Source organism: Monodelphis domestica, chromosome X, assembly GCF_027887165.1.
Source record: "Monodelphis domestica isolate mMonDom1 chromosome X, mMonDom1.pri, whole genome shotgun sequence".
NCBI lineage: Eukaryota > Metazoa > Chordata > Mammalia > Didelphimorphia > Didelphidae > Monodelphis > Monodelphis domestica.
In genome coordinates, this window is record NC_077235.1 from 53,091,839 (window position 1) to 53,116,327 (window position 24,489).

The 24,489-nt window shown below is 45.7% G+C and overlaps 1 protein-coding gene across 1 annotated transcript; it reads right to left on the reverse strand.

The window, feature by feature from the left end:
- Positions 1–8,315: 8,315 nt before the first annotated feature.
- RAB33A (RAB33A, member RAS oncogene family) lies at positions 8,316–22,936 on the reverse strand. Its single transcript, XM_001373997.4, has 2 exons — positions 20,790–22,936; positions 8,316–8,891 (listed from the first exon to the last, which is right to left on the reverse strand). The coding sequence occupies exons 1-2, from the start codon at positions 21,048–21,050 to the stop codon at positions 8,436–8,438; spliced, it is 717 nt and encodes a 238-aa protein (XP_001374034.1). The 5' UTR covers positions 21,051–22,936; the 3' UTR covers positions 8,316–8,435.
- Between the last annotated feature and the right edge of the window lie 1,553 nt (positions 22,937–24,489).

The following is a 24,489-nucleotide window of genomic DNA, read 5'->3' on the forward strand; positions in this document are numbered from 1 at the left end:
GACTGAAATGACAGATAGACAAACACAGATGAATGGATAGAAAAACTGACTGACTGAAAGAGTGATAGATGATAGAGAGATAGAGATGATAGATAGCTGGATAGATAGATAGATAGATAGATAGATAGATAGATAGATAGATAGATAGACAGACAGACAGACAGACGGACGGACGGACAGACAGATGGACAGATGGACGGACAGACAGATGGACAGATAGGCAGACTGACTGGCTGACAGAAGAATGAACAGATGGACAGACCAAGAAAAGCAGCTTGAAAGACAAGCAGACAGACGGACTGATGGATGGACAGAAGAACAAAATGGGGTACAGACTGATAGAAGGATGGAATAAGGGATGGACAGATGGATGATGGATGGATGAATGGACTGATGAACTGATAGATTGACAGATGATGCATATACAGCAAAATAGACCCACAGATGGACACACAGAGAGATGGAAGGACACACACAGATGAACGTACAAAGACAGACAAATGGATGGATAGATGGACAGACAGATGGATAGACAGATAGACAGACAGACCAACAAATAAATAGACAGACAGACAGACAGACAGATAGATAGATAGATAGATAGATAGATAGATAGATAGATAGAAAAAAAACATAAAAGACCCACAGAAGACAGACAAAAAGATGAAACAACAGACAGATGGACAAACACACAGATGAATGGATAGAAATACTGATTGACTGAAAGAGTGATAGATGATAGATAGATAGATAGATAGATAGATAGATAGATAGATAGATAGATAGACAGACAGACAGACAGACAGACAGATAGACAGACAGACAGACTGACTGACTGGCTGACAGAAAGAAGAATGAACAGATGGACAGACCAAGAGAGACACCTTGAAAGACAGGCAGAAAGACAGATGGATGTATGGACAGAAGAACAAAATGGGGTACAGACTGATGGACAGAAGGATGGAATGAGGGATGGACAGATGGACTAATGGATGGATGGATGGACTGATGAATTGATAGATTGACAGATGATACATAGACAGCAAAATAGACCCACAGATGGACACACAGAGAGATGGAAGGCCACACACAGATGAACGTACAAAAACAGACAAATGGATGGATAGATGGACAGACAGATGGATGGACAGTCAGACAGACAGACCAACAAATAGACAGAGAGACAGATAGAAAGATAGATACATAGATATATAGACAGAAAAAATAAAATACCCACAGAAAGACAGACAAAAAGATTGAAAAGATAGACAGACGGACAAACACAGAGATGAATGGATAGAAAGACTGACTGACTGAAAGAATGATAGATGATAGATAGATAGATAGATAGATAGATAGATGGATAGATAATAGATAGATATATAGGTAGATAGATAGAAAGACAGACACAGACAGACTGATTGACTGACAGAAAGATGAATGGACAGACAGACAGACCAAGAAAGACAGGCAGAGAGATGGACGGATAGATGGACAGAAGAACAAAATGAGGTACAGACTGATGGACAGAAGGTTGGAATGAGGGATGGACAGATGGATGGATGGATAGCTGAACTGATAGATTGACAAATGATACATAAACAGCAAAATAGACCTACAGATGGACACACAGACAGATGGAAGGACACATACAGATGAACGGGCAGACAAGAACAGATAGACAGATAGACAGAAAAATATAAAATACCCACAGAAAGACAAACAAAAAGATTGAAACGGCAGATGGATGGACAAACACACAGATGAATGGATAGAAAGACTGACTGAAAGAGTGATAGAAGACAGATAGATAGATAGATAGATAGACAGACAGACAGACAGACAGACAGACAGACAGACAGACAGATAGATAGATAGATAGATAGATAGATAGATAGATAGATAGATAGACAGATAGATAGACTGACTGACAGACAGAAAGACAGACTGACTGACAGAAAGATGAATGGACAAATGGACAGACCAAGAAAGACAGCTTGAAAGACAGGCATACAGACAGATGGATGGACAGAAGAGCAAAATGAGGTACATACTGATGGACAGAAGGATGGAATGAGGGACACACAGATGGATGGATGGATAGATGGATAGATGAACTGATAGATTGACAAATGATACACAGACAGCAAAATAGACTCACAGATAGACACACAGACATATGGAAAGACACAAAGATGAATGGACGGACATGGACAAATGGATGCATAGATGTACAGACAGACAAATGGATGGACAGTCAGACAGACAGACAAGAGACAGAGAAAGAAAGAGAAAGAGAGAAAGAAGGAGGGAGGGAGGGAGAGAAAGAAAGAAAGAAAGAAAGAAAGAAAGAAAGAAAGAAAGAAAGAAAGAAAAGAAAGAAAGAAAGAAAGAAAGAAAGAAAGAAAGAAAGAAAGAAAGAAAGAAAGAAAGAAAGAAAGAAAGAAAGAAAGAAAGAAAGAAAGAAAGAAAGAAAGAAAGAAAGAAAGAAAGAAAGAAAGAAAGAAAGGAAGGAAGGAAGGAAGGAAGGAAGGAAGGAAGGAAGGAAGGAAGGAAGGAAGGAAGGAAGGAAGGAAGGAAGGAAGGAAGGAAGGAAGGAAGGAAGGAAGGAAGGAAGGAATATCAATGAACAGACAGAAAGATAAATAGCCAGAAAAACAAAAACAGACCCACAGACAGACAGACAGAATGATTTAAAGACAGACAGAGATGACAGATGGATGGACAGAAACACAGATGAATGGATAGACAGACTTACAGGGGGATAGATAGATAGATAAGACTGACAGAAAGACTGACAGAAAGATGAATGGACAGAATGAGTATGGACTGATGGACAGAAGGACAGAATGAGGGACAGACAAATGGACGGAAGGATGGCTGAATGGATAGATGAACTGATAAATTGACAGAAGATACATAGAGAGCAAAAAAGATGGACACACAGACAGATGGAAGGACACACAGATGAAAGGACTGACATGGACGGGGGGGGAGAGAGAGAGAGAGAGAGAGAGAGAGAGAGAGAGAGAGAGAGAGAGAGAGAGAGAGAGAGAGAGAGAGAGAGAGAGAGAGAGAGAGAGAGAGAGAGAGAGAGAGGATAGAATAGAAAGATAAATGAACAGAAATATAGACAGACAGAAAAACAGACCCCAGACACATAGAAAGACTGAAAGACAGACAGATGACAGACAAATGGACAGTCACACAGCTGAGTGGATAGAGGGACTGACAGACAGATACATAGATAGCTAGATACATAGGTAGGTAGGTAGGTAGATAGACAGACAGACACGCCAAAAGATGGGCAGACAGATGGACAGAAGGATTGAATGAGGTATGTACTGATGGACAGAAGGACGGAATGAAGGATAGACAGATGGACAGATGGCTGGCTGACTGAATAGATAACTGACAGACTGACAGATGATACATAGACAGCAAAATAGACACACACGGATGGACACCCAGACAGATGGAAAGACACACAGGCGAATGGACAGACATGGTCAGATAGACAAACAGATAGATGGACAGATAAGGACAGACATATGGACAGTCAGACAGCCATACAGACCAACAAATAGACAGCTATACAGATAGTTGGATAGATGGATAGACAGACCAACTGAAAGACAGACAGACAGATAGATAGATAGATAGATAGACAGACAGACAGACAGACAGACAGACAGACAGATAGACAGATAGATGATTGATAGATAGACTGATTGACTGACTGACTGACAGAAAGATGAATGGACAGATGGACAAAGAAAGAAAGCTTGAAAGACAGGAAGACAGACAGATGGATGGACAGAGGAACAAAATGAGGTACAGACCAATGGACAGAAGAATGGAATGAGGGACAGACAGATGGACAAATGGATGGATGGATAGATGGATAGATGAACTGATGACACATGATACATAGACAGGAAAATAGACACACACGGATGGACACAGACAGATGGAAAGACACAGAGGCAAATGGACAGATAGACAGACAGATAGATGGACAGATAAGGACAGACAGATGGACAGATGGGCAGACAGTCAGACAGCCATACAGACTAAGAAATAGACAGATATACAGATAATTGGATAGATGGATAGACAGACCAACTGAAAGGCAGACAAGTGGATGGATGGATGGATAGATAGATAGATAGATAGATAGATAGATAGATAGATAGATAGATAGACTAACAGACCCACAGACAGAAAGACAAATAGATTGAGATAGATAAATGAAGAGACATACCTACATGCATACATACCTACATGCATACATATATATACATACATACATATATACATAAAAAGATAGATAAATAGATACTTAGATACATAGATAGGAAGAGAGGGGCAGGGGAGAGACAGAGAGACAGAGAGACAGAGAGAGAGAGCAGGGAGGGAGGGAGGAGAGGGAGAGAGAAATAAATAAATGGATAGAGCTATATATCTATATGTCCACTCAAACATCCTGGCCTCCTAGGTCATCAGTTTCTTCAACTCCAGTGGTCTACCACTGTAGCTGAGATAGAGGAAACATAAATGTTCTGCTTTCATAATCAAGAACTTTGAAATCCTCTGACCATAATCTCATATCCTTACATTTCTCCCTGGGTCTCATTCCTCCAAAACCTAATCTTGGTCCTCACTGTGACTTCCAGTCCCTTGTCCCTCAGTGTTCTCCCAGGCCAGAAACTCTGCTGTGGCTTCCCTTGTTCTTCCTTCCCAATTTTTCCCTGGAGTGAAGCAGTTCAACCCTGCCTTATCCTCTTTCTTTGAATACCTTGCCCACTCTGATCCCCACTCATACTCTACCAAATTCTAACCCTAGATGTGCTTTCTCTGCTTTTAGCCATCTGCTGCTGAACCCAGCTGAAGGAAAACATACAGTCATGCTGCTGGTTCCACTACAAATTTACTATATCTAATCAACTGGGACCCCCCTACAGCAAGGCAATCCTTTTAATCCTCCCTAATTGTCTCTTTATTGTACTTTCCCCTATATGCCAAAGTTTTCATTCTCTCCTCAAGCCTTTTGTACTTTCCCTTCTCTCTCCCTTTCAGCAAAGCACCCTTCCTCATATTTTACTTAGAAAAGAGGCCATTTGCTGTGAACTCCCTATTCCAGTGATGGGGAACCTTTTAGGAAAGGAATGCAGGACCCTGGCCCCAACCCAACCCCCAGATAGAGTGCTGTGCTCCTCCCCTTCCACCAAGTGCCAGACATATCCAGGCCCCCCCACCTTACCCCACATAGGAGAGGGAGAAAATGCTCCCATTGGGCTGCTGGGCATAGGGTTGAGTGAAGTGAGGAATGTCCTCAGCAAGTAGAAAGAGGGAGAGGGGAGGGACCTGAGCACTCTGCTCCCCCTCCAGCTCTGCTGCCTCTGAGCCACCCACCTCATCCCTTATGCACTCCCATTGGGCTGCTGGGAAGAGGAGAAGAGGATGTGAAAAAATGTCATCAGGTGTGGTGGAGAGAGGGAAGGAAACAGCTCTGCCTGAGTCCTCTGCCTTTCTAGTAACAAACTCTGGAGGGGGGAAGATATGTGTGCCTATAGAGAATGCTCTGCATGCCACCTTTGGCACTTGTGCCATAGATTCACCATCACTTCCCTTTTCTATATCTTAAAACCCCTTGACATTATTTCTCTCATCCCCATCCTTTGTTCCAATATCAGATGAAATGGCCCTTCTTGACAAGACTGGCTCATCTACTTGGGCCCCTGATCCAATTTTGTCCTACTTCCTTCAGCAAACTACTGCCTTCAACCATTTTCTCTCTAATTTTTGGTCTCTCCCTATATGCCCACTTCTTTACTAATCTTTTCTTCTTTTTTTTCTTAATCAATACCAAAGAATCCCACTTATTTTTACCCTGAACCCTACCTACATTCTAGAGCAGAGCTTCTTGAACTTTTGAAAAAAAAGCTTGATAAATGCATTTCAATACAATTGGTTTCCTTTGCAAACTTTTGTATTTTAATTCATGCATTTAAAAACATTATTCTGAGAAAAGTTCCAGAGGCTTCATCAGACTGCTAAAAGGGTTGGGATAAAAAAAATATATTAAGAACTCTGGTTCTAGAATGTTCTAGGATGTTTCCCTTGTGGCCAAGAACTATTGCTATTTCATGACAAACAACACCTCAGAATATAATATAATATGACACAAAATATACAGAAAATAATATATAACAATAACTATAACATTCTCCTGAGAAGTCTATTATATTCTAACACTGTCCAAAACTTGAATGGGCTGGCCTCAGGAGGTGATTTCCCCATCATCACTGGAGATCATCAAAACCAGTCCAAATGACCATTTGTTTAGATTTCATAGAATTGATTCTTGTTCAAATATGTGTAGAGGTCCCTTCCAACTCTGAGATTCCATGATTTTAACGTAGCATGGATATGAATCTTCTCATTGCAGCAGGGTCAGAATGCTTAATACCTTGTCTTTTTAATCCCCATCCAAAACAAAGCCCTGTCTTCATATAATCTCTGCCGTCTACCATGGAAACTTCCTCCAGTTCCTCAACACAACCCAAGATCCTGGTTTTCCCTCTACTTTTGTCCCATTTATCTCCTCCCTCCCCAAATGTGTAAGCAAAGTCCATCCACCCTGCTTAGTTTTCATCTCTCACTGAGTCTTGGGGGTTTGGTGGGGTTAAGGGAATGAATTCAAACACACTTTCCATTTCCCTTTCCCTTCCGTCTATACCTACTGTTTGGCTAGGTCAGGGGAAAACAGATGCTTCCAGTACCTGCATCTGTGACTCAGAAAAAGGTGGACCCAATTTGGACAAAATAACCAGGATTCATTGTCCTAAGATATTAGCTAGAAGAATGAAGAGTGAAATCTGAGTACCCTGTAAAGTAATCCACACATTTGAATTTTAGAGGAGGTGGTAGTAGCATGGTGGGTATACAGCAGTCAGTGCTCCTCCTCCTAGGTGCTGCTCTGGGAAGTACAAGGGAAGATGTAAGCTTCTTGGGCCATTTTCTACTTAGATGATGCCCAAAGGTCACTTCTAGAGGTAGGAAAGATTGAGAAATGAACACCACACACCCTTCTCTTCAAGCTCTGTACACTGAGGAAGCTGGATAGAATGCTCTTCACATTTCTTTCCAACATTAATGCTTTGTGAGGAGTCTTTTCCAAACTTACTGGGACTTTGCTGAGTGTGCTTTACCTCAGGCTAAGACTAAGCCTGAGTTCTGCCCAGTGGCATCATAGGAAATGTTTTGGCCTACTTTATAGTCACTGTAACACACCAACCCCCCCCCCATGATAGGAAAACAAAATTCTATTTCTTCTTCTACCCATGAATACACCCTCTGATGAACAAAATACCTGCCACATTTTCTTACCAAGACATGCTTGGAGAATTGAGGCATGGGCTAAAGGATATTCATCTAAAATCAATCTAGTGAAAGGAGACCCTAGTTAAAACTCAGAGAGACCAAATTTTGTCTAATGGAAAGAGGATTTGGAGTAAGAAGAACTGGACTCGAACCTCAAATCCAGAACTTCCTGGCCATATTACTGGCCTTACCTGAAAAAAAATGAGAACAATTCTACAATCTACCTCCTTCATTCACACTGATTAATTACCTATTTTGTTCAGGATCCTGGGGAACTGATTTGAAGAGTGACAGTCTGTGATGTCAAGGAGCTTGCTGTCTAATAAGGGATTGGTTGTGAGGACAACTGAGAGCATATCTGTAAAGTATTATAAACAATGGCCTTCTTATCAGAATCCTAACTAGGGCAGGACAGTGAGAGCTTTATTTACTCCATGGCTCTGAAATTTAGAGTACAGACAGCATCATCTCAAGGTTCCCTCCCTCCCCTCTTCCCAGAAGCTCGGACCCACCCAGCCCTACTCTCAGTGACCCCGGAGCAGGCAAAGAGGCACTTGGCCTCCCTCCTGGACCCTAGTCTTTATATTATCCCCCTATGTCCTAAGCATGGAATAATATAATTCAGTGGCATACAAACATTGGTCCATTTGGGGACTAGTTCAGGTGAGCTCCTTCCCATCCCATTACTGCCACAGCCCAACCCTATGTGCAAACAATTCGAAATTGCTTCTCCTCTCCAATGTCATTCCTCTCTTTATCACTCTACCCCAGGTGATCACTGTGAATAAAATGCTTTGTCAAAATCAAAGCGTTCTGAAAAGGGAATTATTCTCATCTCATGAAGTTATCACCGAGTTTAGAAAACTTCTCCCCAAATCTAGAAAACCCAAATGCCCACCAAAAGGAAAACAAAAGAAGAATCCAAGTGATAATCTATACAAATCATATTTTAATATCAACTTGTACAGAAACAAGCTGTGTTCATCAGTAGTGGAGTCACAGGGAAAGGGGAGAAATTGTAATAATAGCTCATCTGAAACCATGTGGCTTCAACAGGGACAGGAAGTTTTGCTGTTTGCATCCTGTGGGAACTCCAGTTTCTGCACCTTCCCTGGCTGCTTCTCCAGATCTCGATACAGTAGTGATTTCTGAGCCTTCAAGCGACAGGCCAAGGACATGAAAATGGACTCCACATTTTGGCTCTCTTTGGGGTCCTTGGCTGACGTTTCAAACAACAGCATGTTATGAGCATCGGCAAATTTCAAAGCCAGGCTGGAGGGTACCTGGATCTGTCCCCTCAAGTCACACTTGTTGCCCACAAGCACCCTGGGGACAAGTGGAGAGACAGCATGCCCATTACATTCCTGGATCCACATCTTAAGGTTGATAAAGGAAGTCATTTTGGTGACATCGTAGACAAAGACCACTGCGTGCACATTTCGGTAATAGTGTTCCACCATGCTTTTGCGGAACCGTTCCTGGCCAGCAGTATCCCAGACCTGCACCTGTAAGATAGGAGAAGTGGGATCTCGACTCAGAAGGGGGAAGACACCTAAACAGGAGAGGGAACACAGCCAGTGGATGCCACATGAAAACCAGAGAAGAACCAGACAGTTACCACCACCTTTCAGAAAGTGGCCCATTTTCAAGTCAGCAAGCATGTCTTGCCAAAGTATAGACAAAAGCTGAATTTGGGGCTTGACAAAATTCATTTAAAAGCAATTTTATTCAGTTATATTAAATAGATAATTCCCTTCCTTTTAAAAACTCCATGGAAGTGTTCTAGTTTCATTTAATGGCTAAGTATAATTCCCACAGCTCTTCCTCTTTGGCTCCTCTCCCTTCCTCTCCCCCAGTTTGATAAATCTACCCGTACATTGTCTGTATGACAGAGGCCTTCCCCACCATGTCTTGTTGTTTCTTCCTTCAGAATGATTCATCTCTCCCTACCCATCTACCCAAACAGGTTGTTAGGTGACTTGCTCAAGGTCACACAGCTAGTAAGTGGCAGGAGCCAGGAATCAAACCTAGTGCCTCTGACTTCTAACTCTCTATGCTGCCTCTACTTACTAAGACAGCCAAGTAGATTCTAACATTAGCAACAAGGTTCTCATTGCTGGCTGAGAGCTTTTTCCTAATCTTTTCCTTCAATACTCAGCTCAAATGCCACCTATTCCGGGAAGCTTTTGTTGGTCCCTCTTTCCAGCACCCCCCAGCTGCTATTGCTCCACCCTCAGAGGGCCATTCCCCTACTCAGTTTCTGTCTTGTATCTTCCTAATCAGTTCTATGTTGTTTCTTTCATTAGCTCCTTGGGAAAGGGATTGTTGTGCTTTTCTTTATAGTTCCAGTACTCAGCAAAGTACCTAGCATTAGTATTTTATAGTATATTAGTACTAGTATAAAGTACGAGCTTAATAAAGAACAAGCTGTGCCCCAAAAATGAGATGTGAGAAGATACCTCCCTTCCTACATTCCTTTGTAGGAGTGGATGCTCCATGTGTGTGATGACATTCCAGATAATGGCAGCTTTTTTTTAAAGTATTAACGATTTTTGCTTGATTCTTTTCAATTATTTGTTATAAGATTCTATGAGGAAAGGCAGCTAGGTGGTTCAGTGGATTGAGAGCCAGGCCTGGAGATGGGAGTTCCTAGGCTCAGATCTAGTCTCAGACACTTCCTAGCTATGTGACCCTGGGCAAGTCACTTACTTGCTTAGACCCATTTGCCTAGACCCTGGGCAAATCACCCTCTGCCTAGCCCTTTCCGGTCTTCTGCCTTAGAACCAATACACAGTACTGATTCTAAGACAAAAGGTAGGTATTTTAAAAAGGATTCCATTGGAGAAGAAGGGGATAAATTTAGGTAATATAAAAACAAATTATCAATAAAATTTATTTTTAAAAAAACAAGTGCTTATTAACTTACTGTTGGTTAACTAGAAAATAAAATTAACCTAGAACTTCCTCCCTCCTACCTGCCACCCATTTCCTGAGGACCTCACTTTGCCTCTATTTTATTTTTAAAGTACCTGAAGGTAAATAAAGGAATAATGAGATGCAGAAAATGGCTGAAGGTACACAAGTATTTAATCTAGATTGAGAGCTCCTAGAGTGCAGGAACCAAGTCCTTTTCCTGGTGTGGGCCTTAGTTTCTTCTATAAAACAAGAGGGCTGGACTCAATGATCTCTAAGGTGTCTTTCTGCTCTGACATTTTTGCTTTCTAAAGGCCTATGATTGAATTAAAAACATACAGAAAAATACCATTTAGTTGGATGGATGGATGGATGGATGGATGGATAGATGGATGCATGGATGGATGGATGGATGGATGGATAGACAGAAAGGCCCTAAGACACCCCTCAGAAGCAATTTTTTTTCTTTTTTTCTTGACTCTCTGACTTGAGCTTGGTTTTCTTCTAAAAACTAAGTGTGGTGGGACACATTAATTGAGGGTACTATTTAAACTAGGTTCTACCCTATAAAAACATTTTGATCCAGTGGCTATGGCCTCAGAAGAATTTTGTTCCTTAGCAATGGTCTCTATAAATTGGGTCCCTTCCACCTGGGGCCCAAAGGAAGAATCACCAGCTGCCTAGAAATCTGTTAGGGAAAAGGATGAACAAGTAAAAGAGCCTATTTACCCTCGAGCATCCTGGGGAGGTGAAGGGAGGTGTGGGATCAACTAAATTCTTCCAAATGCCACCTAGATAAGCAAGAGCCAGAAAAGGGGGTTGGCTTGGAGGGAAAAACAAGAGGGCAGCCATTCCAGGAAACTGACGATCCAGGGGTCCTGCTCAGGATCTAAAAACCATCCCACTGAATGGGCTTTACAAGAGGACATGGCACACATGGCTTAATAAATGTTTTTGGACACATACATATAGATGGCATGTTGCTAGGAACATACAGATGCACTCTACTTAAAGCAAACCTGCTATATGGAAATCAGGATTTTGGAAATACTTAAATTAGGCTGAGATTGTTTACTTTCCAAAAGGATTACTGGAAATTCCCAGCTATTCTGCTAAATGTGGAGTGTAGTAGAGAGTTCAAGTTTTGGCATTAGAAGACCTATCTTTGAATCATGGTTCTGATATCAACTTCCTATAGGACCTGAGGAGAGTCACCTTTCTTCTCTGGACTAGAGTCTCCCCATCTGTAAAATATGGGTTTTGAATTAGAGTCCCTTCTGCCTCTGGGTCAGCCCTACAATTCAAGTCTGCCCTCATATCTAGAGTGTAAACACTTTTCCTCTCTAGCATCCCCAAAGGCTTCTGCTTGAATATTCCATGACCCTTAGAGATCACCTAGCACTTCACACACAACAGTGCCTAAAATGGCACTGAGTCTAGTGCAAAAATTGCCCTTCAACCTGCCTGGGTGGGAGGAAGGAAGGGAGGTCACCCAGCCACTTTGGCTTATAACAGCAGAAGAAAGCTTGTCACCTCTTCCAAATGAAAGGTTCCATTGCCATGCCCCACCCGTCAGCAGTAGGAAAGCCAAGGGTAGTCCGAATTGGGCTGGGAATCAGGAAGAAGTTGGTAGGTATAATTCTTAAGGAGAAATCTGTGGCCCTGTTACTTTTTATACTCTTAGGAGGCTGAATCCCAAAGAGCCTGAAGGTATAAAGCAGATGCAGCATTAACACCAAGGCTCTAAAAATACCCAGCAAGGATGGGAAGAGGGGGATGTGGAAAGGGAGTGGGAAAAGGACTTAGGTATCCTCATTGTGATACTCTATTTGTGTCACGAGAGGAGGGTGCCCCCCTTCTGGAAGCCTGCTTTGCAATTTTCAAAATGGTTGGACCCCTTTTGAAATCATCAGATCTGAGTTCTAATCTCAGTTCTTACACTGACTCCATGACTAAAGACCAAGCAATGTCACTTCTGGGCCTCACTTTCCTAATCCGTAAAATGGAGCATATCCATTTGATTGGATGCCAAGTGATCACCTCTCTGTGCCTCAGTTTCCTCATCTGCAAAATGGGCATAACAATATTTGTACTACCTACCTGACAGGGCTGTGAATGGAAACTGATTTCTAAGTTTAGAGTGTTAATAGATATATAAGACACTGTTATAATTGCTTGTTAGCTCAGAATTCAAACTCAGACCCTGGCCTGGCCTCTAGCTCCTTGTAACACTCCTCTCCATACAGACACACATACAAAAGCACATGACCAGGAGGCAAGCAGCTGAGAGCAGAAAAGAGTGGAAACTATTACACTTCTCTCCACATTTGAAAGTGGAGGCAATGAGCATCAGTTGAGTATCTACTGTGTACCAGGAACCAGATGAAACACTTTATAAATCTGGTCTCACGTGATTGAAATCCATATGAAGCAACAGTATCCCATCTCTCCCCTACCTAGTAAACCCTTCACACAATTGCCACCAAAGCATCTGAACACACACACACACACACACACACACACACACACAGAGTCTCTGTCTCTCTCCCCCTATGGACTTCCAGACCAAGTACTTTCCTAACTCCTCCATCATTTACTGTTTGAAATAGCCCAATGAGATCAGAAAGTTTGTTTTCAGATAGAGTGGAAGCTCAGGCCCAGAGAGACAGGAAGTGATTTGACCAAAGTCAGGGCCAACCAATGAGAGAGCCAGGATTGGAGATTAAGTTTTGCAGTACTACAACATGATAGTTTGAGGAACATAGGTCCAGGGTCCTGGGCTCTTCCTATCCCCAGGATGGGAAAACTTTCCCTGAGTCAACTGGACCTTTCCTCTGAAGGCTGACCCACTGCTTTTCCCTTCTCTGCTTGGCAAAGACCAACAGGGGAGGTTTGCTTTCTAGGACCCCGCCAGGGAAGTTTATTCCCTTGGCCTCTAGATGATATCCTGGCATGGGGGGAGCACTTGGCTTCAGGCCCTGGAAACTATCTTCCAGGCCAGGCTACAGTGCCCCTTTGTTTCCATGGTTTTTCAACAAATATTAAGCACTGGCTATGTACAGAACCCTGTGCTGGGCACTGAGGGATATACAAATTTAGGATAAGATTCAGGCCCTGTCCTCACAGTCTAGCAGGGGGCTAAGACACAACCACACTGATGGGAGGCAATGCTACACAAGATGGGTTGAACTAAGAGGTAATGTAAAGTGTACCAGAATCAGAGTTAAATGTCCAGGAGTTGAATCCTGGCTTGGTTACTACCTGTACCACCGAGGGCAAGGCACATAATCTCTCTGGACCTCAGTTTCCCCATCATAAAATGAGACAGTTGGACTATATGACTTCTAAGGTTCCTTCCAACTCTAAATCCAAAAACTAGGGTTTTTTTGTATCTTCACATCCCCAGTGACTAGTACAGGCCCTGGCATATCATCAGACATTTAAGAGATGCTTGTTGAATCAAAATAATCATCACCAGCCCTCCACTCTCCTCCTGCTGCTGCTGGTAACTGTTTCTCCTCATTCTTCACTTTGTCCAGGCTGTAGAAAATGTGAAATGTATTAGAGATTCATGAGGAGTATACAAGCCTTCCCTTTCAAAAATACAGATAATTTCTGGAGGAGTGTGAGCCAGTCATACTTACCTGGGTAGAACTTAAACTCTCTACCTCCTAACACTCTGCTGGAATCTGTTTTCCCTAAGGAAACAGCATATCTGATTGGGGGAAAGGAAGGGATCCCTAATAGCCCTGAATCGGGAGAACAAGAAGTACAGGCTTCCCTTCCAAAGAAGGAAACTAAGGTTTGGAAAGAAAAATGTATCCAGGGTCACCTAGCTAGTCAAGTCAAATCTAAACCTCCTAAATCCAAGTCCAATTTTCTTTCCACTAACTGAGGAGCAGGAAGACCAAGACAGGCCTGGTGGGGTAGGATAGTCCAGTGGACAGCACAAAAACATTGGGAGAAAATGGGAATTGCCAAACACTAATGTCACTTGGTTTCAAATTTTGCCCAGAGCTGGCCTTGAGCAGAGGCACAAAAATAGATACTTTGTCTTCTTCTTCCTCCTCCTCTTTTTCTATCTGTCCATACCCTGAGTACAGGACAGCCAGTACTACTTTGTAGGTTAAGTAGGCAGCTGTGAACTGGCCTGATAACCATCCAGTCCATATTACAATGTTTTCATTTTTTTAATTACTCTAAATTCCAAACGACTGACTTGCAATAAAATTTCTCTTTTTATTTTTATTTTATTTTATTTTTGCAATAAAATTTCTAAACACATATAAAATAAGGACTGCTTGTACTGTGTAGAGAATGCAGTATTTCTATTATTTATTGTCAAGATCAAGTGGAGATGGGGAGGGAAGAGAATTTGGAATTTGTGAAGCAAGGCATGATGGCCAAACTCCTCAACCCCCACCCCTAAATCTTCAGAGAAGTGAATTCCATTTGTAAGCCTAGACAGCATACCTTCAAGGATATGGCTCTGGAAATGGACTCTAACACCGGGTTGGGACCCACTTCTTAAAGCACTAATGATGTCTTTTTTTAAGTTTCAAGAACAGCCCTACTTCTCAATGGAAAAATTGGTCAAACTAGCTGGTTGGTACAAAAGCCATGGCTGACTGACTCACAATGGGGGTATTTGGGGCACCTCAGATCTGAGCACTCTGGGCCTTAGTTTCCACATATATAAAAGGGGGAGCTCTTCTCAACTCTAAAACTCATGATTCTGCTCAAAAAAGATCAGCCAGGGCCTCCCCACATTTTTTTCCAGTTCCCCACATCAAAGACAGAATTCTGTGCTGGAGGGGCTGTGAACCTCTCTAGTATTCATTTTACATGGAGACCCAGGGAAAGAAAGAGACTTACCTGCAGCATTCACATCCAGGCCCACTGACTCCTTCCATTGTACCACCCTCCCTTCATAGTCCCCTTTGTGATCTGGCTACCCAAAGAGTTAAAATTCCTTAATATCCCTCTCCTGGACTCTGAAGGGCCTCGGGCAGTCATGAAGGAACAGATGCTCCCTTAGCTCCCAAATTCCAGGGACATTCCCTCCCATGAAGGACCAATATGACTGATCCTTCCTCAGGTTCCCAAGAGCTGGGAGACTAGGCCACAACCAGGTGGCTAGAGCTACAGGGCAAGGTAAAAAGGGGAGCCTGCCAGGAGGTTCTAAGAAAGACATATGCTGCCTGGAGTGAGGGAAGACAATGGGGCTCCTGGTTGCCTGGTAACCATCCCGCACCCCCCCCTCAACCTTTTAGGACCCCTCCTCCTCTTCCTCCTCCTTCCTTTCCCCTTCCACACTGCCCCAGGGAGTCTTAGGTTAGGCTTCCTGGAGCTAAGAGAAGATCAACTAGTCCTCGGGTTCTCCACCTTTCTGGGGCCCTGGGGTTCTCATAATACCTAGGAGTACAAAGGAAAGCAATTCTATTGAAATACAGCGATGGCCATATTTTTTAATGAGTGAGGGGACAGAAGAAACTGGGGTGCAAAATGGCGATGGGATTGGCCCAATATTCCCTGTTAGTAAGTGGCCAGGACAGGAGTCATTTTAGCCAGATTTCACCAGCTGGAAATTCTGGGATGGCCAAGGGGCAGAAGCACACCAGGCACACCTCCACCACTACAAGGCGGACAGAAGGGGGAAAAACAAAGGCCTTTTCTTCCTGTGCTTTTCTGGAAATGGACTTATCTAAAAGCCTGGAAAAGCCTGCTCTTTGCAGTCCATTGGGGTTGATTTTTTAATAAATCATGTGTGTTTTTCAAAGCCTCTGGGGAACAGTAACACTCAGGGAGCATCATTTGAGGGGGCGGGGTTATGCATCATTTTCAAACCCTGACAAGGACACAGAGATGCCTGGTCCAGTCTCTAGAAGGAGGGGCGGAGGGGTCTTCTTGGCTCTGCAGCCCTCCCAGAGATGACCCAGCTGCTAGTCAGGGCTAGGGCTCCAAGACCTTCAAGGGGCAAGAAAGAGCAGCAGAATACAGAGCAAAGGGATGGGGTAGGGCTAGGCAACAGCCAGGATGATAGAAAGAAAAAGAGCCCTCAAAGACATCAGAGCTCAGATCAAAGGAAGGACCAATGTTGAAGCGTATCTCTGGTCAGAGAGGCGGTGGACTACAGGTGCAGAATGGGATATACATTGGCAAACATGCAGATTTGTTTGGTTTTCCTGTCCTTGGCTGGCCCAGGGGAGACGGGGGAGGGAAGATGTCACTGAGGGAGTAGCAATGATGGGTTTTTTCAAAGAGAATCAGTTGAAAAAGTAAAGAAAGAAGAAGAGAAGAGAAGAGAAGAGAAGAGAAGAGAAGAGAAGAGAAGAGAAGAGAAGAGAAGAGAAGAGAAGAGAAGAGAAGAGAAGAGAAGAGAAGAGAAGAGAAGAGAAGAGAAGAGAAGAGAAGAGAAGAGAAGAGAAGAGAAGAGAAGAGAAGCTAGTGTGGTCCTGGACAATTTCTTCACTTTCTGGGCCTCAGGTTTCTCCTCAGTAAAGGGAAGACAATGGACAAGGACTTACATACTCTATATCTCCCCCAGTGTTGTTGTTGATAAGGGAGCTTTGTAGACCCTAAAGCTCATCCAAGTGCAAGCTATCATAAAATCACTCTTTATCCTCTCCTATAAATCTCACAGAGGAAGGTACAAGACAAGCCACAGAACCTCTGCCCAGTTGTCCCATGATATCCTCCATTTCCTTCTAGCCTTTCCCATGATACTCTGAATTTCTGTTCAGTTCTGTCATGAACTCTCCTGAGGTCTAGGATATTACTAGCCAGTTCTCCTGGGCCCCACCATTTCCATCCTGCTCACCTGTGACTCCCCTGGACAGCTATCCAGATTTGCCATGATCCCTAGACCTTTATTCATCTCTCCCACACTATCCTGGACGTTCAGCTTTCCTATGACTCCTTCATTTTGAGTCTGCAGCCATAGTAGACACTGTCTTCTACACTGGCTTCTGTTCTAGGACTAGATCAACATGTCCTGAGAAGCAGCCAGGGTATCCTGAGGCTTTCCTGTCTGTCCCAAAAGGAGGAAGCCTTTGGCAGTTACCAGCTAGCCAAGTGGTTTTGGCACTCACTCCTTGCAAAGCTCCAGGGTAAGAGGAGAGAGTTGGGGGCTGGGGGAGAGATGGCTGAGAGAATCTCTTGTCTAACCCCCAGAATAGATTAGCTGCTCTGTTCTTCTCTGTCATCCTCACTCATGCATGGGGCCTTTCTGAGGCCCACCTCGCACAGAGCTTTGCAGTTCCCCAAGACACAAGGTCACAACCCCACTCATCCTGCTTCTTCAGAGACGCCAGGTTGGAGGTGGAGAGGCTGCTCCGGGGCCTTTCTCCCCTTGTATATCTATGTACAGGGCCACCCTGCTCACCATTTCAGGCCCAATGCCTGCAATTCCTTAGCATACACAGGCCTTGACGAAGTGCTCATCTGCATGTAATAGATGCTTGGCTAACTTTGTGCCAGACCTAGACCCATGCCTTCTGGGGAAGAGGCTGGAACAATTGGTACAAACCCCACCAAAATACCTCCTTAGGGCCCTGGAACTGATCTCCCCCTCTCTGACAGAGGCCTCTCTCTTCTCCCATGCCAATGTCTCTGGTCTGCCAGTGACCCCCACTTCTAAAGAAGTCTAAAAGGAGGCCAAGATCAAGATCTTACACTCACTAATCAGCAGTCTCGGTAAGAAAGTCTCCCCAATTCTATCACTCCTTAGAGCTAGTGGTAGAACAGGAAATGGGCTAGAGTTGGAGTCCATCCAAATCCCTACTCTGCCACTTACTAGCTCTGGCACCAGTGATATCACCATGGGCCAACTGCTTCCTATCCCTGAGCCTCAGTTTCCTCTTCTGTAAAATGAGAAAAATAATCCTTGTATTAATCCTTCCTAGGGCTACATATGTATGGACACACAGGTGTTTATTGATGCATTTTTTAAACCTATCACTGTCACTTTGCAATGACTCTTCACACACACACACACACACACACACACACACACACACAACTACAGCTACCACCATCATCCTAGAGGCTTCCCTTGTAAAAAGAAGTAACCATTAAACAAAGCAGATTAACACACTAGCCTTGGAAGGCAATGGAGCCTTGCTGAGCACCTTCAGCCCACAGCCCTTTGGCAGCGAGGGCATGCTTCACTGTCAGGCCTCTGAGGTCACAGTTGGTCACTGCATTGATCAGAGTTCCTCACAGGGCTATTGTCCAGGAACAGGCTTTGTAAACGTCAAAACCCTGGAGAAACAGGAGCTGCTTGTGCTTCTGGAAGGTCAGAAATCCTTCCTGTGTACATGTGCCAGACTCTCCCAGATCACCAGCCTGGCTTTGGGAAGGAAGAACAATGCCCTGTGCTAAGTGATGGGCTGTAGTTCCGGCTAGGGTGACTGGAGTTATAAGAACATCTCCCATCTCATTTTTCCAATATTTTCAGGCTGACAAAGCACTTCCCTCACAAGCCTTCAGAGGAGTGAGTGCAAAGACTGTAGCCACCATTGTGGAGAGGAGGAAGCAAGTCACAGAGAAGGAAGTGACTTGTTCAGCACAGAACAGGTAGTAAGCAGCAAAGCAAAATGAAATGATCCCATCCATCCCAAGGAAGTCAAACACAGAAACATCCCAGATATACTAGAGCAGGCAAAGGGGGCCTTTTTGTAGCAGCAAACAATTGGAAGAAAAAAGACATCCATTGGTCGGGGACCGTCCGGATGAAATGTGGTACACGACTGCTCTTTAAGAAAATAATGAATGGGAAGAATCCTGAGTAACACAGGAAGGCCTACGTGGTCAGCTGTGGGTCAAAACAAGCAGAACCCAACAAACAGTGAGTGCAATCTACAACAAAGGAAGCCCCCAAGCCCCACTCAAATGAAAGCTTTGTCTTTGTCATGAGCAATGAAGTGGGGGCCTACGAGGGCAGAATGCTATATCTGATGTCAGATGGGGCTGCTGTGTCCCAGGGTTTTGCTGAACTGTTTTTCTTTGTTATGAGTGGGGGGAGTGGTATGTCCACAAATGGCTCTAAGGCAAAAATGAAAGGCGGTGTCAAGAAAACACTGATCTTGAAAAGGGGGAATGGGTTGCTTTGGGAGGGTGGACTTCCCATTAGTGAAGATCTTCAGAAAAGGTAGGAATTTTTTTTGAACAGTGGAAAAGTTCTAGAGATCCCTATTCATGGACTCTTCAGTTTGACAGCTCCAATACCCTGCTTCTCCCTCCCCAATACCACCCCAAGCATACCCACTCTCACGGCTCACTCTCTATCAATGCCCAACTACAGATATGACCAATAATGCAACACTGGGAAGCGAGCTGGGTGTCAGGAAAGTTTGGAAGGGACAGTCAGGGTGCAAGAACCTCTCCCATGCCACACGAGCCTCCCTCCCTGCTTTGTCTAAGTCTAGCAACAGTCCTGGCCCAAGAGGCTCATGGGGGCCTTGGGGATCTTTCAGAATGTCGGCCCAGCTCATCTTAATTCCATTACAATATACAATCGGGCAGCCTTCTTTGCTGATGTCTCCCACTCTTTTCTACAGGGCCCTCCACTCCCCACCCCATCCTGTAGTTTAAGGGCAGCCAAGGTCCCAACAGAGTCACAAAGTGCTTTGCGCTCCATCCCACAGAATGAACAGCCGGCACAGATCTGCACCTTCAAACAGCCCTCCCCTCTCCCTTTCGAGAACAATGTGCTTCAGCTCATCCTCTAATAATGGGGTCTTCGTTCCTGCAAAGCTCAGAGAATCCGCTGTCCCTCGGCCTGGGGCACGGGCTCCGGAGGGGGGGGGGGGGGGAGAACTGGCCTCGAGGATGGAGAATAGACAGCAGGACCTCTTGTTCCCAGGCTGGGGACTCTCGGGAGTCTGGAGGCAGCCAGGGACTACAAAGACGGAGTTTTTCTCCTCGGGAAACACCCTTTCTCTGCTGCTCCATAGCTGCTGCACTCTCAGTCTAGGGAGTCACTGGCTGCAAGGAGGGCCAGCATGAGAGCATCCGGCTCGGAATCGGGGCGATTTGGGACAGACAGCCTCCTTCCCCCCCCCCTCCGGGCCTCAGTTTCCCATCTCTAAAATTGAAAAGGTCTGACTACGATGGTCTCTAAGGTGCCTGCGGTTCTGGACCTTACAAACCACTCCCCCCTCCTTTCAAGCTCTGGCCCCAGTCCCAGCCCCACCCCACCCTACCCCCGGGGTAAGTCCGGCCCTCTAGGGGTCGGAGGTCAAGGGTGGAGTCAGCCAGCCTCCCAAGCATTCCCTTGGGATTGGGTGGCCGGGAAAATAAAGAACTGGATCCCCAAAACCAGCCGCTCCTCCAGGAGCCCTGAAAGGGCTGGGGGAAAGGGGGGGGGGGTCGGGGTGGCTTGGCCCGCTGCCCCAGTCCCGCTCCTCCCCGAGCCCAAGGTGCAGAGCGGTGGGGCCGAGATTCGGCCAGGTGGCCGAGCCCGGTGCCCGCCCTCCCTCTCCCATCACCTTGATCTTCTCGCCCTCGATGTCCACCGTCTTCTCCTTGAAGTCCACGCCGATGGTGGCTTCGGTCTTGTCCGGAAAGGTGCCGCCGCAGAAGCGGAATGTCAGGCACGTCTTGCCCACGTTCGAGTCTCCGATTACGATGATCTTGAAGATGCGGACCTGCACGTAGTGCTCCATGGCCGCCGAGTCGAGCTCCAGGGAGGCCAGGCTGGCGCCGGCCGTGTCCGAGGAGGAGGCGGTGGCGGCAGCGCGATGCGGCATGACCCCGTGCGCCGGGCCCGAGGGCGGCCTTGGCCGGCCGGCCGGCCGCCACCACACAAAGAAGGGTCCGCCGCCGCGGCTCGCCGGCGCCTCTGGCCGGAGGGTGTGGGAGTCCCGGCGGGTGGGTGCTGGCGTTGCGGAGCCCGAGGCTCTGTGCGTGCGTGTGCGGGAACGCGCGTGTGTGCGGAGAGCGCGCGTGGTACAAAAGGCAGACGGCAGGCGGCGAGAGGCGGCGGCGGCCGCGGCGCGTGGGCAGTGCCGAATGGGCAGGTCTAACAATCAGGTGGCGCTCACGGCGGCCGCCGGTGCCACCACCGCTCTGGCTGCTGCTGCTGCTGCTGTCTAACCTTCGCCTCCCCCGGGGCTAGTAGAGGTGGGAGGGGCCAGCGGGTGTCCCCTCACCAGATGTTCGCCACCTCGTACCAGGCTCCGGCCTCCCCCGCTCCCCCAGCTCCCCAGCCCCGTCACACCGAGAGCGCCCCTCGCCCGGGATGCCCAGGACAGTGGCTCCCATTGGATACCACAGTCAGTTGCCTCTGGCTAGCCAATGGGGACAAGGCCCCGCAAGTGGAGGAAGAGGTAGGGGCGGGGTGTAAAGGAAAGAGCCTTGGACCTCCGAGTCCAGCCAGAGTTGCGGGCTCTGACCCTAGGTTGCTCTAGGTCCCACCTCCCCTCCTGAGGAGCCACACAGTCACCACCCATCAGTCGAGAGCCTCAGCAGCTGTGGCACCTGCCTGTCTTCCCACGGGCACGCGGACATGGGATTCAACGTGGGCTTTGGGGCTGGGGAGCTGCTTGGGAGAGGCTAGGTCAGGCTCCATGCACTGCGATTCAAAATTCACTGAGCTCCTCCAACTCTGGAGGAAGTCATCTGGGAGGGGGGGAGCTCCCTGTCACCCTTGGCACTTCTTAATGGGGATGCTGTCAAGGCCGAGGCTGCCTGTTCAAGGGTATTTTGGAGCTGCTGATCTCTGAGGTGCCTCCATACTCTGAAGTTCTATGAGGAGAGAAGTTGGAAGGGCCCTGCCACTTGGAGAGGCGAGGTGATGCTCTCCAAGGGGGAAGCTGGCATTTGCTGTGCCACCAAAGGAAGACTTTGTTCCCAAGGAACCATGCCAAGAACTCTACTGTGTCTTCCAACAAGGGGCCTACATACTACAGTGGCAGATCCTCTAAAGGGGGGGGGGGGGCTTCATCTATTGAAGCCAAGTACTGAATGCCAGGACCGAATTTGCCAAGCATCTCTCTGCCAGGAATTCACTGTGTAGCCTTAGTCAAATCCCTCCCCCGGTCACAACTACAAAATGAAGAGGTTTGTTTGCTTGAAACACTTACCTTCTGTCTTAGAACTCCTACTAAGTACTGGTTCCCAGGTAGAAAAGGGGTAAGGCAGGCAACTGGGCCCAGCTCACACAGTTAGCAAGTGTCCAAGACCAGGTTTGGCCTCCCGTCTCTAGGCCTGGTAGTATCAGTTCTAAGAGGACTGGCTGATCTTAAAGATCCCTTCCAACCACAGCTCCCATGCCCTTGGTGTCAAAGCCTTAATTTCTAGGAAGCCATCTTTTCCTTGGAACATGGTGAATGGGAGCAGCTTTCACAAGGGCAAGTGGCCAAAGCTTCTGGCTGCCCTCTGGCTTCTGGCCAAGTGCAACTAACTGCCTTCCCACTTGTAGCCCTGGTCTAGCCCAGCCATTAACTGGGTGAGAATTTCATCAAAGTCCATCACTTGCCCACATCCTTCTTTTGGAAGACATCCTTTCTTTCATTGAGGTACTAGGTCACGGATTCAATCTCCCCATGGGTCAGCTGAGCTCTTCTCCAGGGTCATAAGATGATCCCCATGGGGACAGAGTGGTGCAAACCACCCCCAGGACTGCTGTCAGCCTGCTGCAAAGACAGTGTCCCAGGCTCATCTTTGTAGAGAAAGAACTGCATTATTGGAAACATGATAAAGTCCCATTTAAACAAAACAGCTGGAGGATGGGGTGCTCTGGTTAATAAGTTATTTAACAGAGAGTTATCCTATATATGCTGATGAAGAGTCACCATACATACCACACACAGAACATTCAATGAGCAAAGAATTGGAATCCAATAAAATCCACAATAAAATGATACTGAGGAGAAGTCTATCTAGCTTTGCAGAAGATTGTTATGCTCTGGATTGCAAATACCAGGGAATTTGCTCTCTTTGAACACAATGTACAGATGCTCATCACACTATGTTGGTATGTGGTTGAAAAGATCAGGGTGCATGACCTAAAAGGAAAATGATAAGTGTTGGAGGAGATATGGGAAAATTGGGATACTAATACACTGCTGGTGGAGTGTGAACTGATACAGCCATGCTGGAGGGCAATATGGAAGCAGGCTCAAAGGACCATAAAATTATGCATGCCCTTTAACTCAAAAATCCTTAATTATAAATAAATAAAAATATAAATAATTTTAAAAATAAATATAAATAAATAAATAAATAAAAGCCCCAGGATAATGGATGTGACAGGGCAAAACAGAAAGAACATGAACTAGGAAATAAGACTCAGCTTAACAGCCCAACTGGGTCTGTATCCCAAAGAGATCAGAGATAAGGAGAAAAGACCTATCCATACCAAAATACTTGTAGCAGCTCTTGTTATAGTGGTAAAGAACTAGAAACCTGGGGGGTGTTGTAAATTTTAGATTTACTCCACCCTGCTTAGTCTAGCAATCAGGAAAGAATACATCCCTACTTAAGGATTAAGTGTTGAGAAGGATGGCCTATGACTGACATGTGCTAGCAAGTGACAAATCAAAAACAACTGACAGACCCCCTGGGCTGTCCAAAGTCAAGCTTAAGATACCATTGGTACATGTGAGACGCAGGAAGTGATGTTAAAAAAAGTCTATATATTCGCATCACTTCCTCTTGCTGGTCTCTTTTTGGTAGCGTAGGTGTGGAGCGCTCTCTCTCTCTCTCTCTCTCTCTCTCTCTCTCTCTCTCTCTCTCTCTCTCTCATTCCCAAATGAAGCTCCCAAAAAGATAACAGTATTCACTGTCTAGAGAGTTAAGATAAGCCAAGCTGGTATGGGCACAGGACAGTAAGTACAGGTAACATTCTAGATAGCCAGGGGGAAAATAAGACAAACCCCCAGAATCAGCCTGTTGTGGTAGGGATGACCCTGGCCCAGAGGTTCAGTCTATTCCAGGCCCCACTCTGCCACATGCCAGCCACATTAGCTTGGACAAGGAACTTTCTGCACCTGAGCCATAGACACCCCAGCCCCAGGATAATGGATGTGACAGGGCAAAACAGAAAGAACATGAACTAGGAAATAAGACTCAGCTTAACAGCCCAACTGGCACAAATCACAATTTGTCTGGGCCTCCGTTTCCATTTCTTTAAAAGGATGGGTTTGGACTAGATCAAGACTTCTTCACCTTTTGTGTTATGGATCC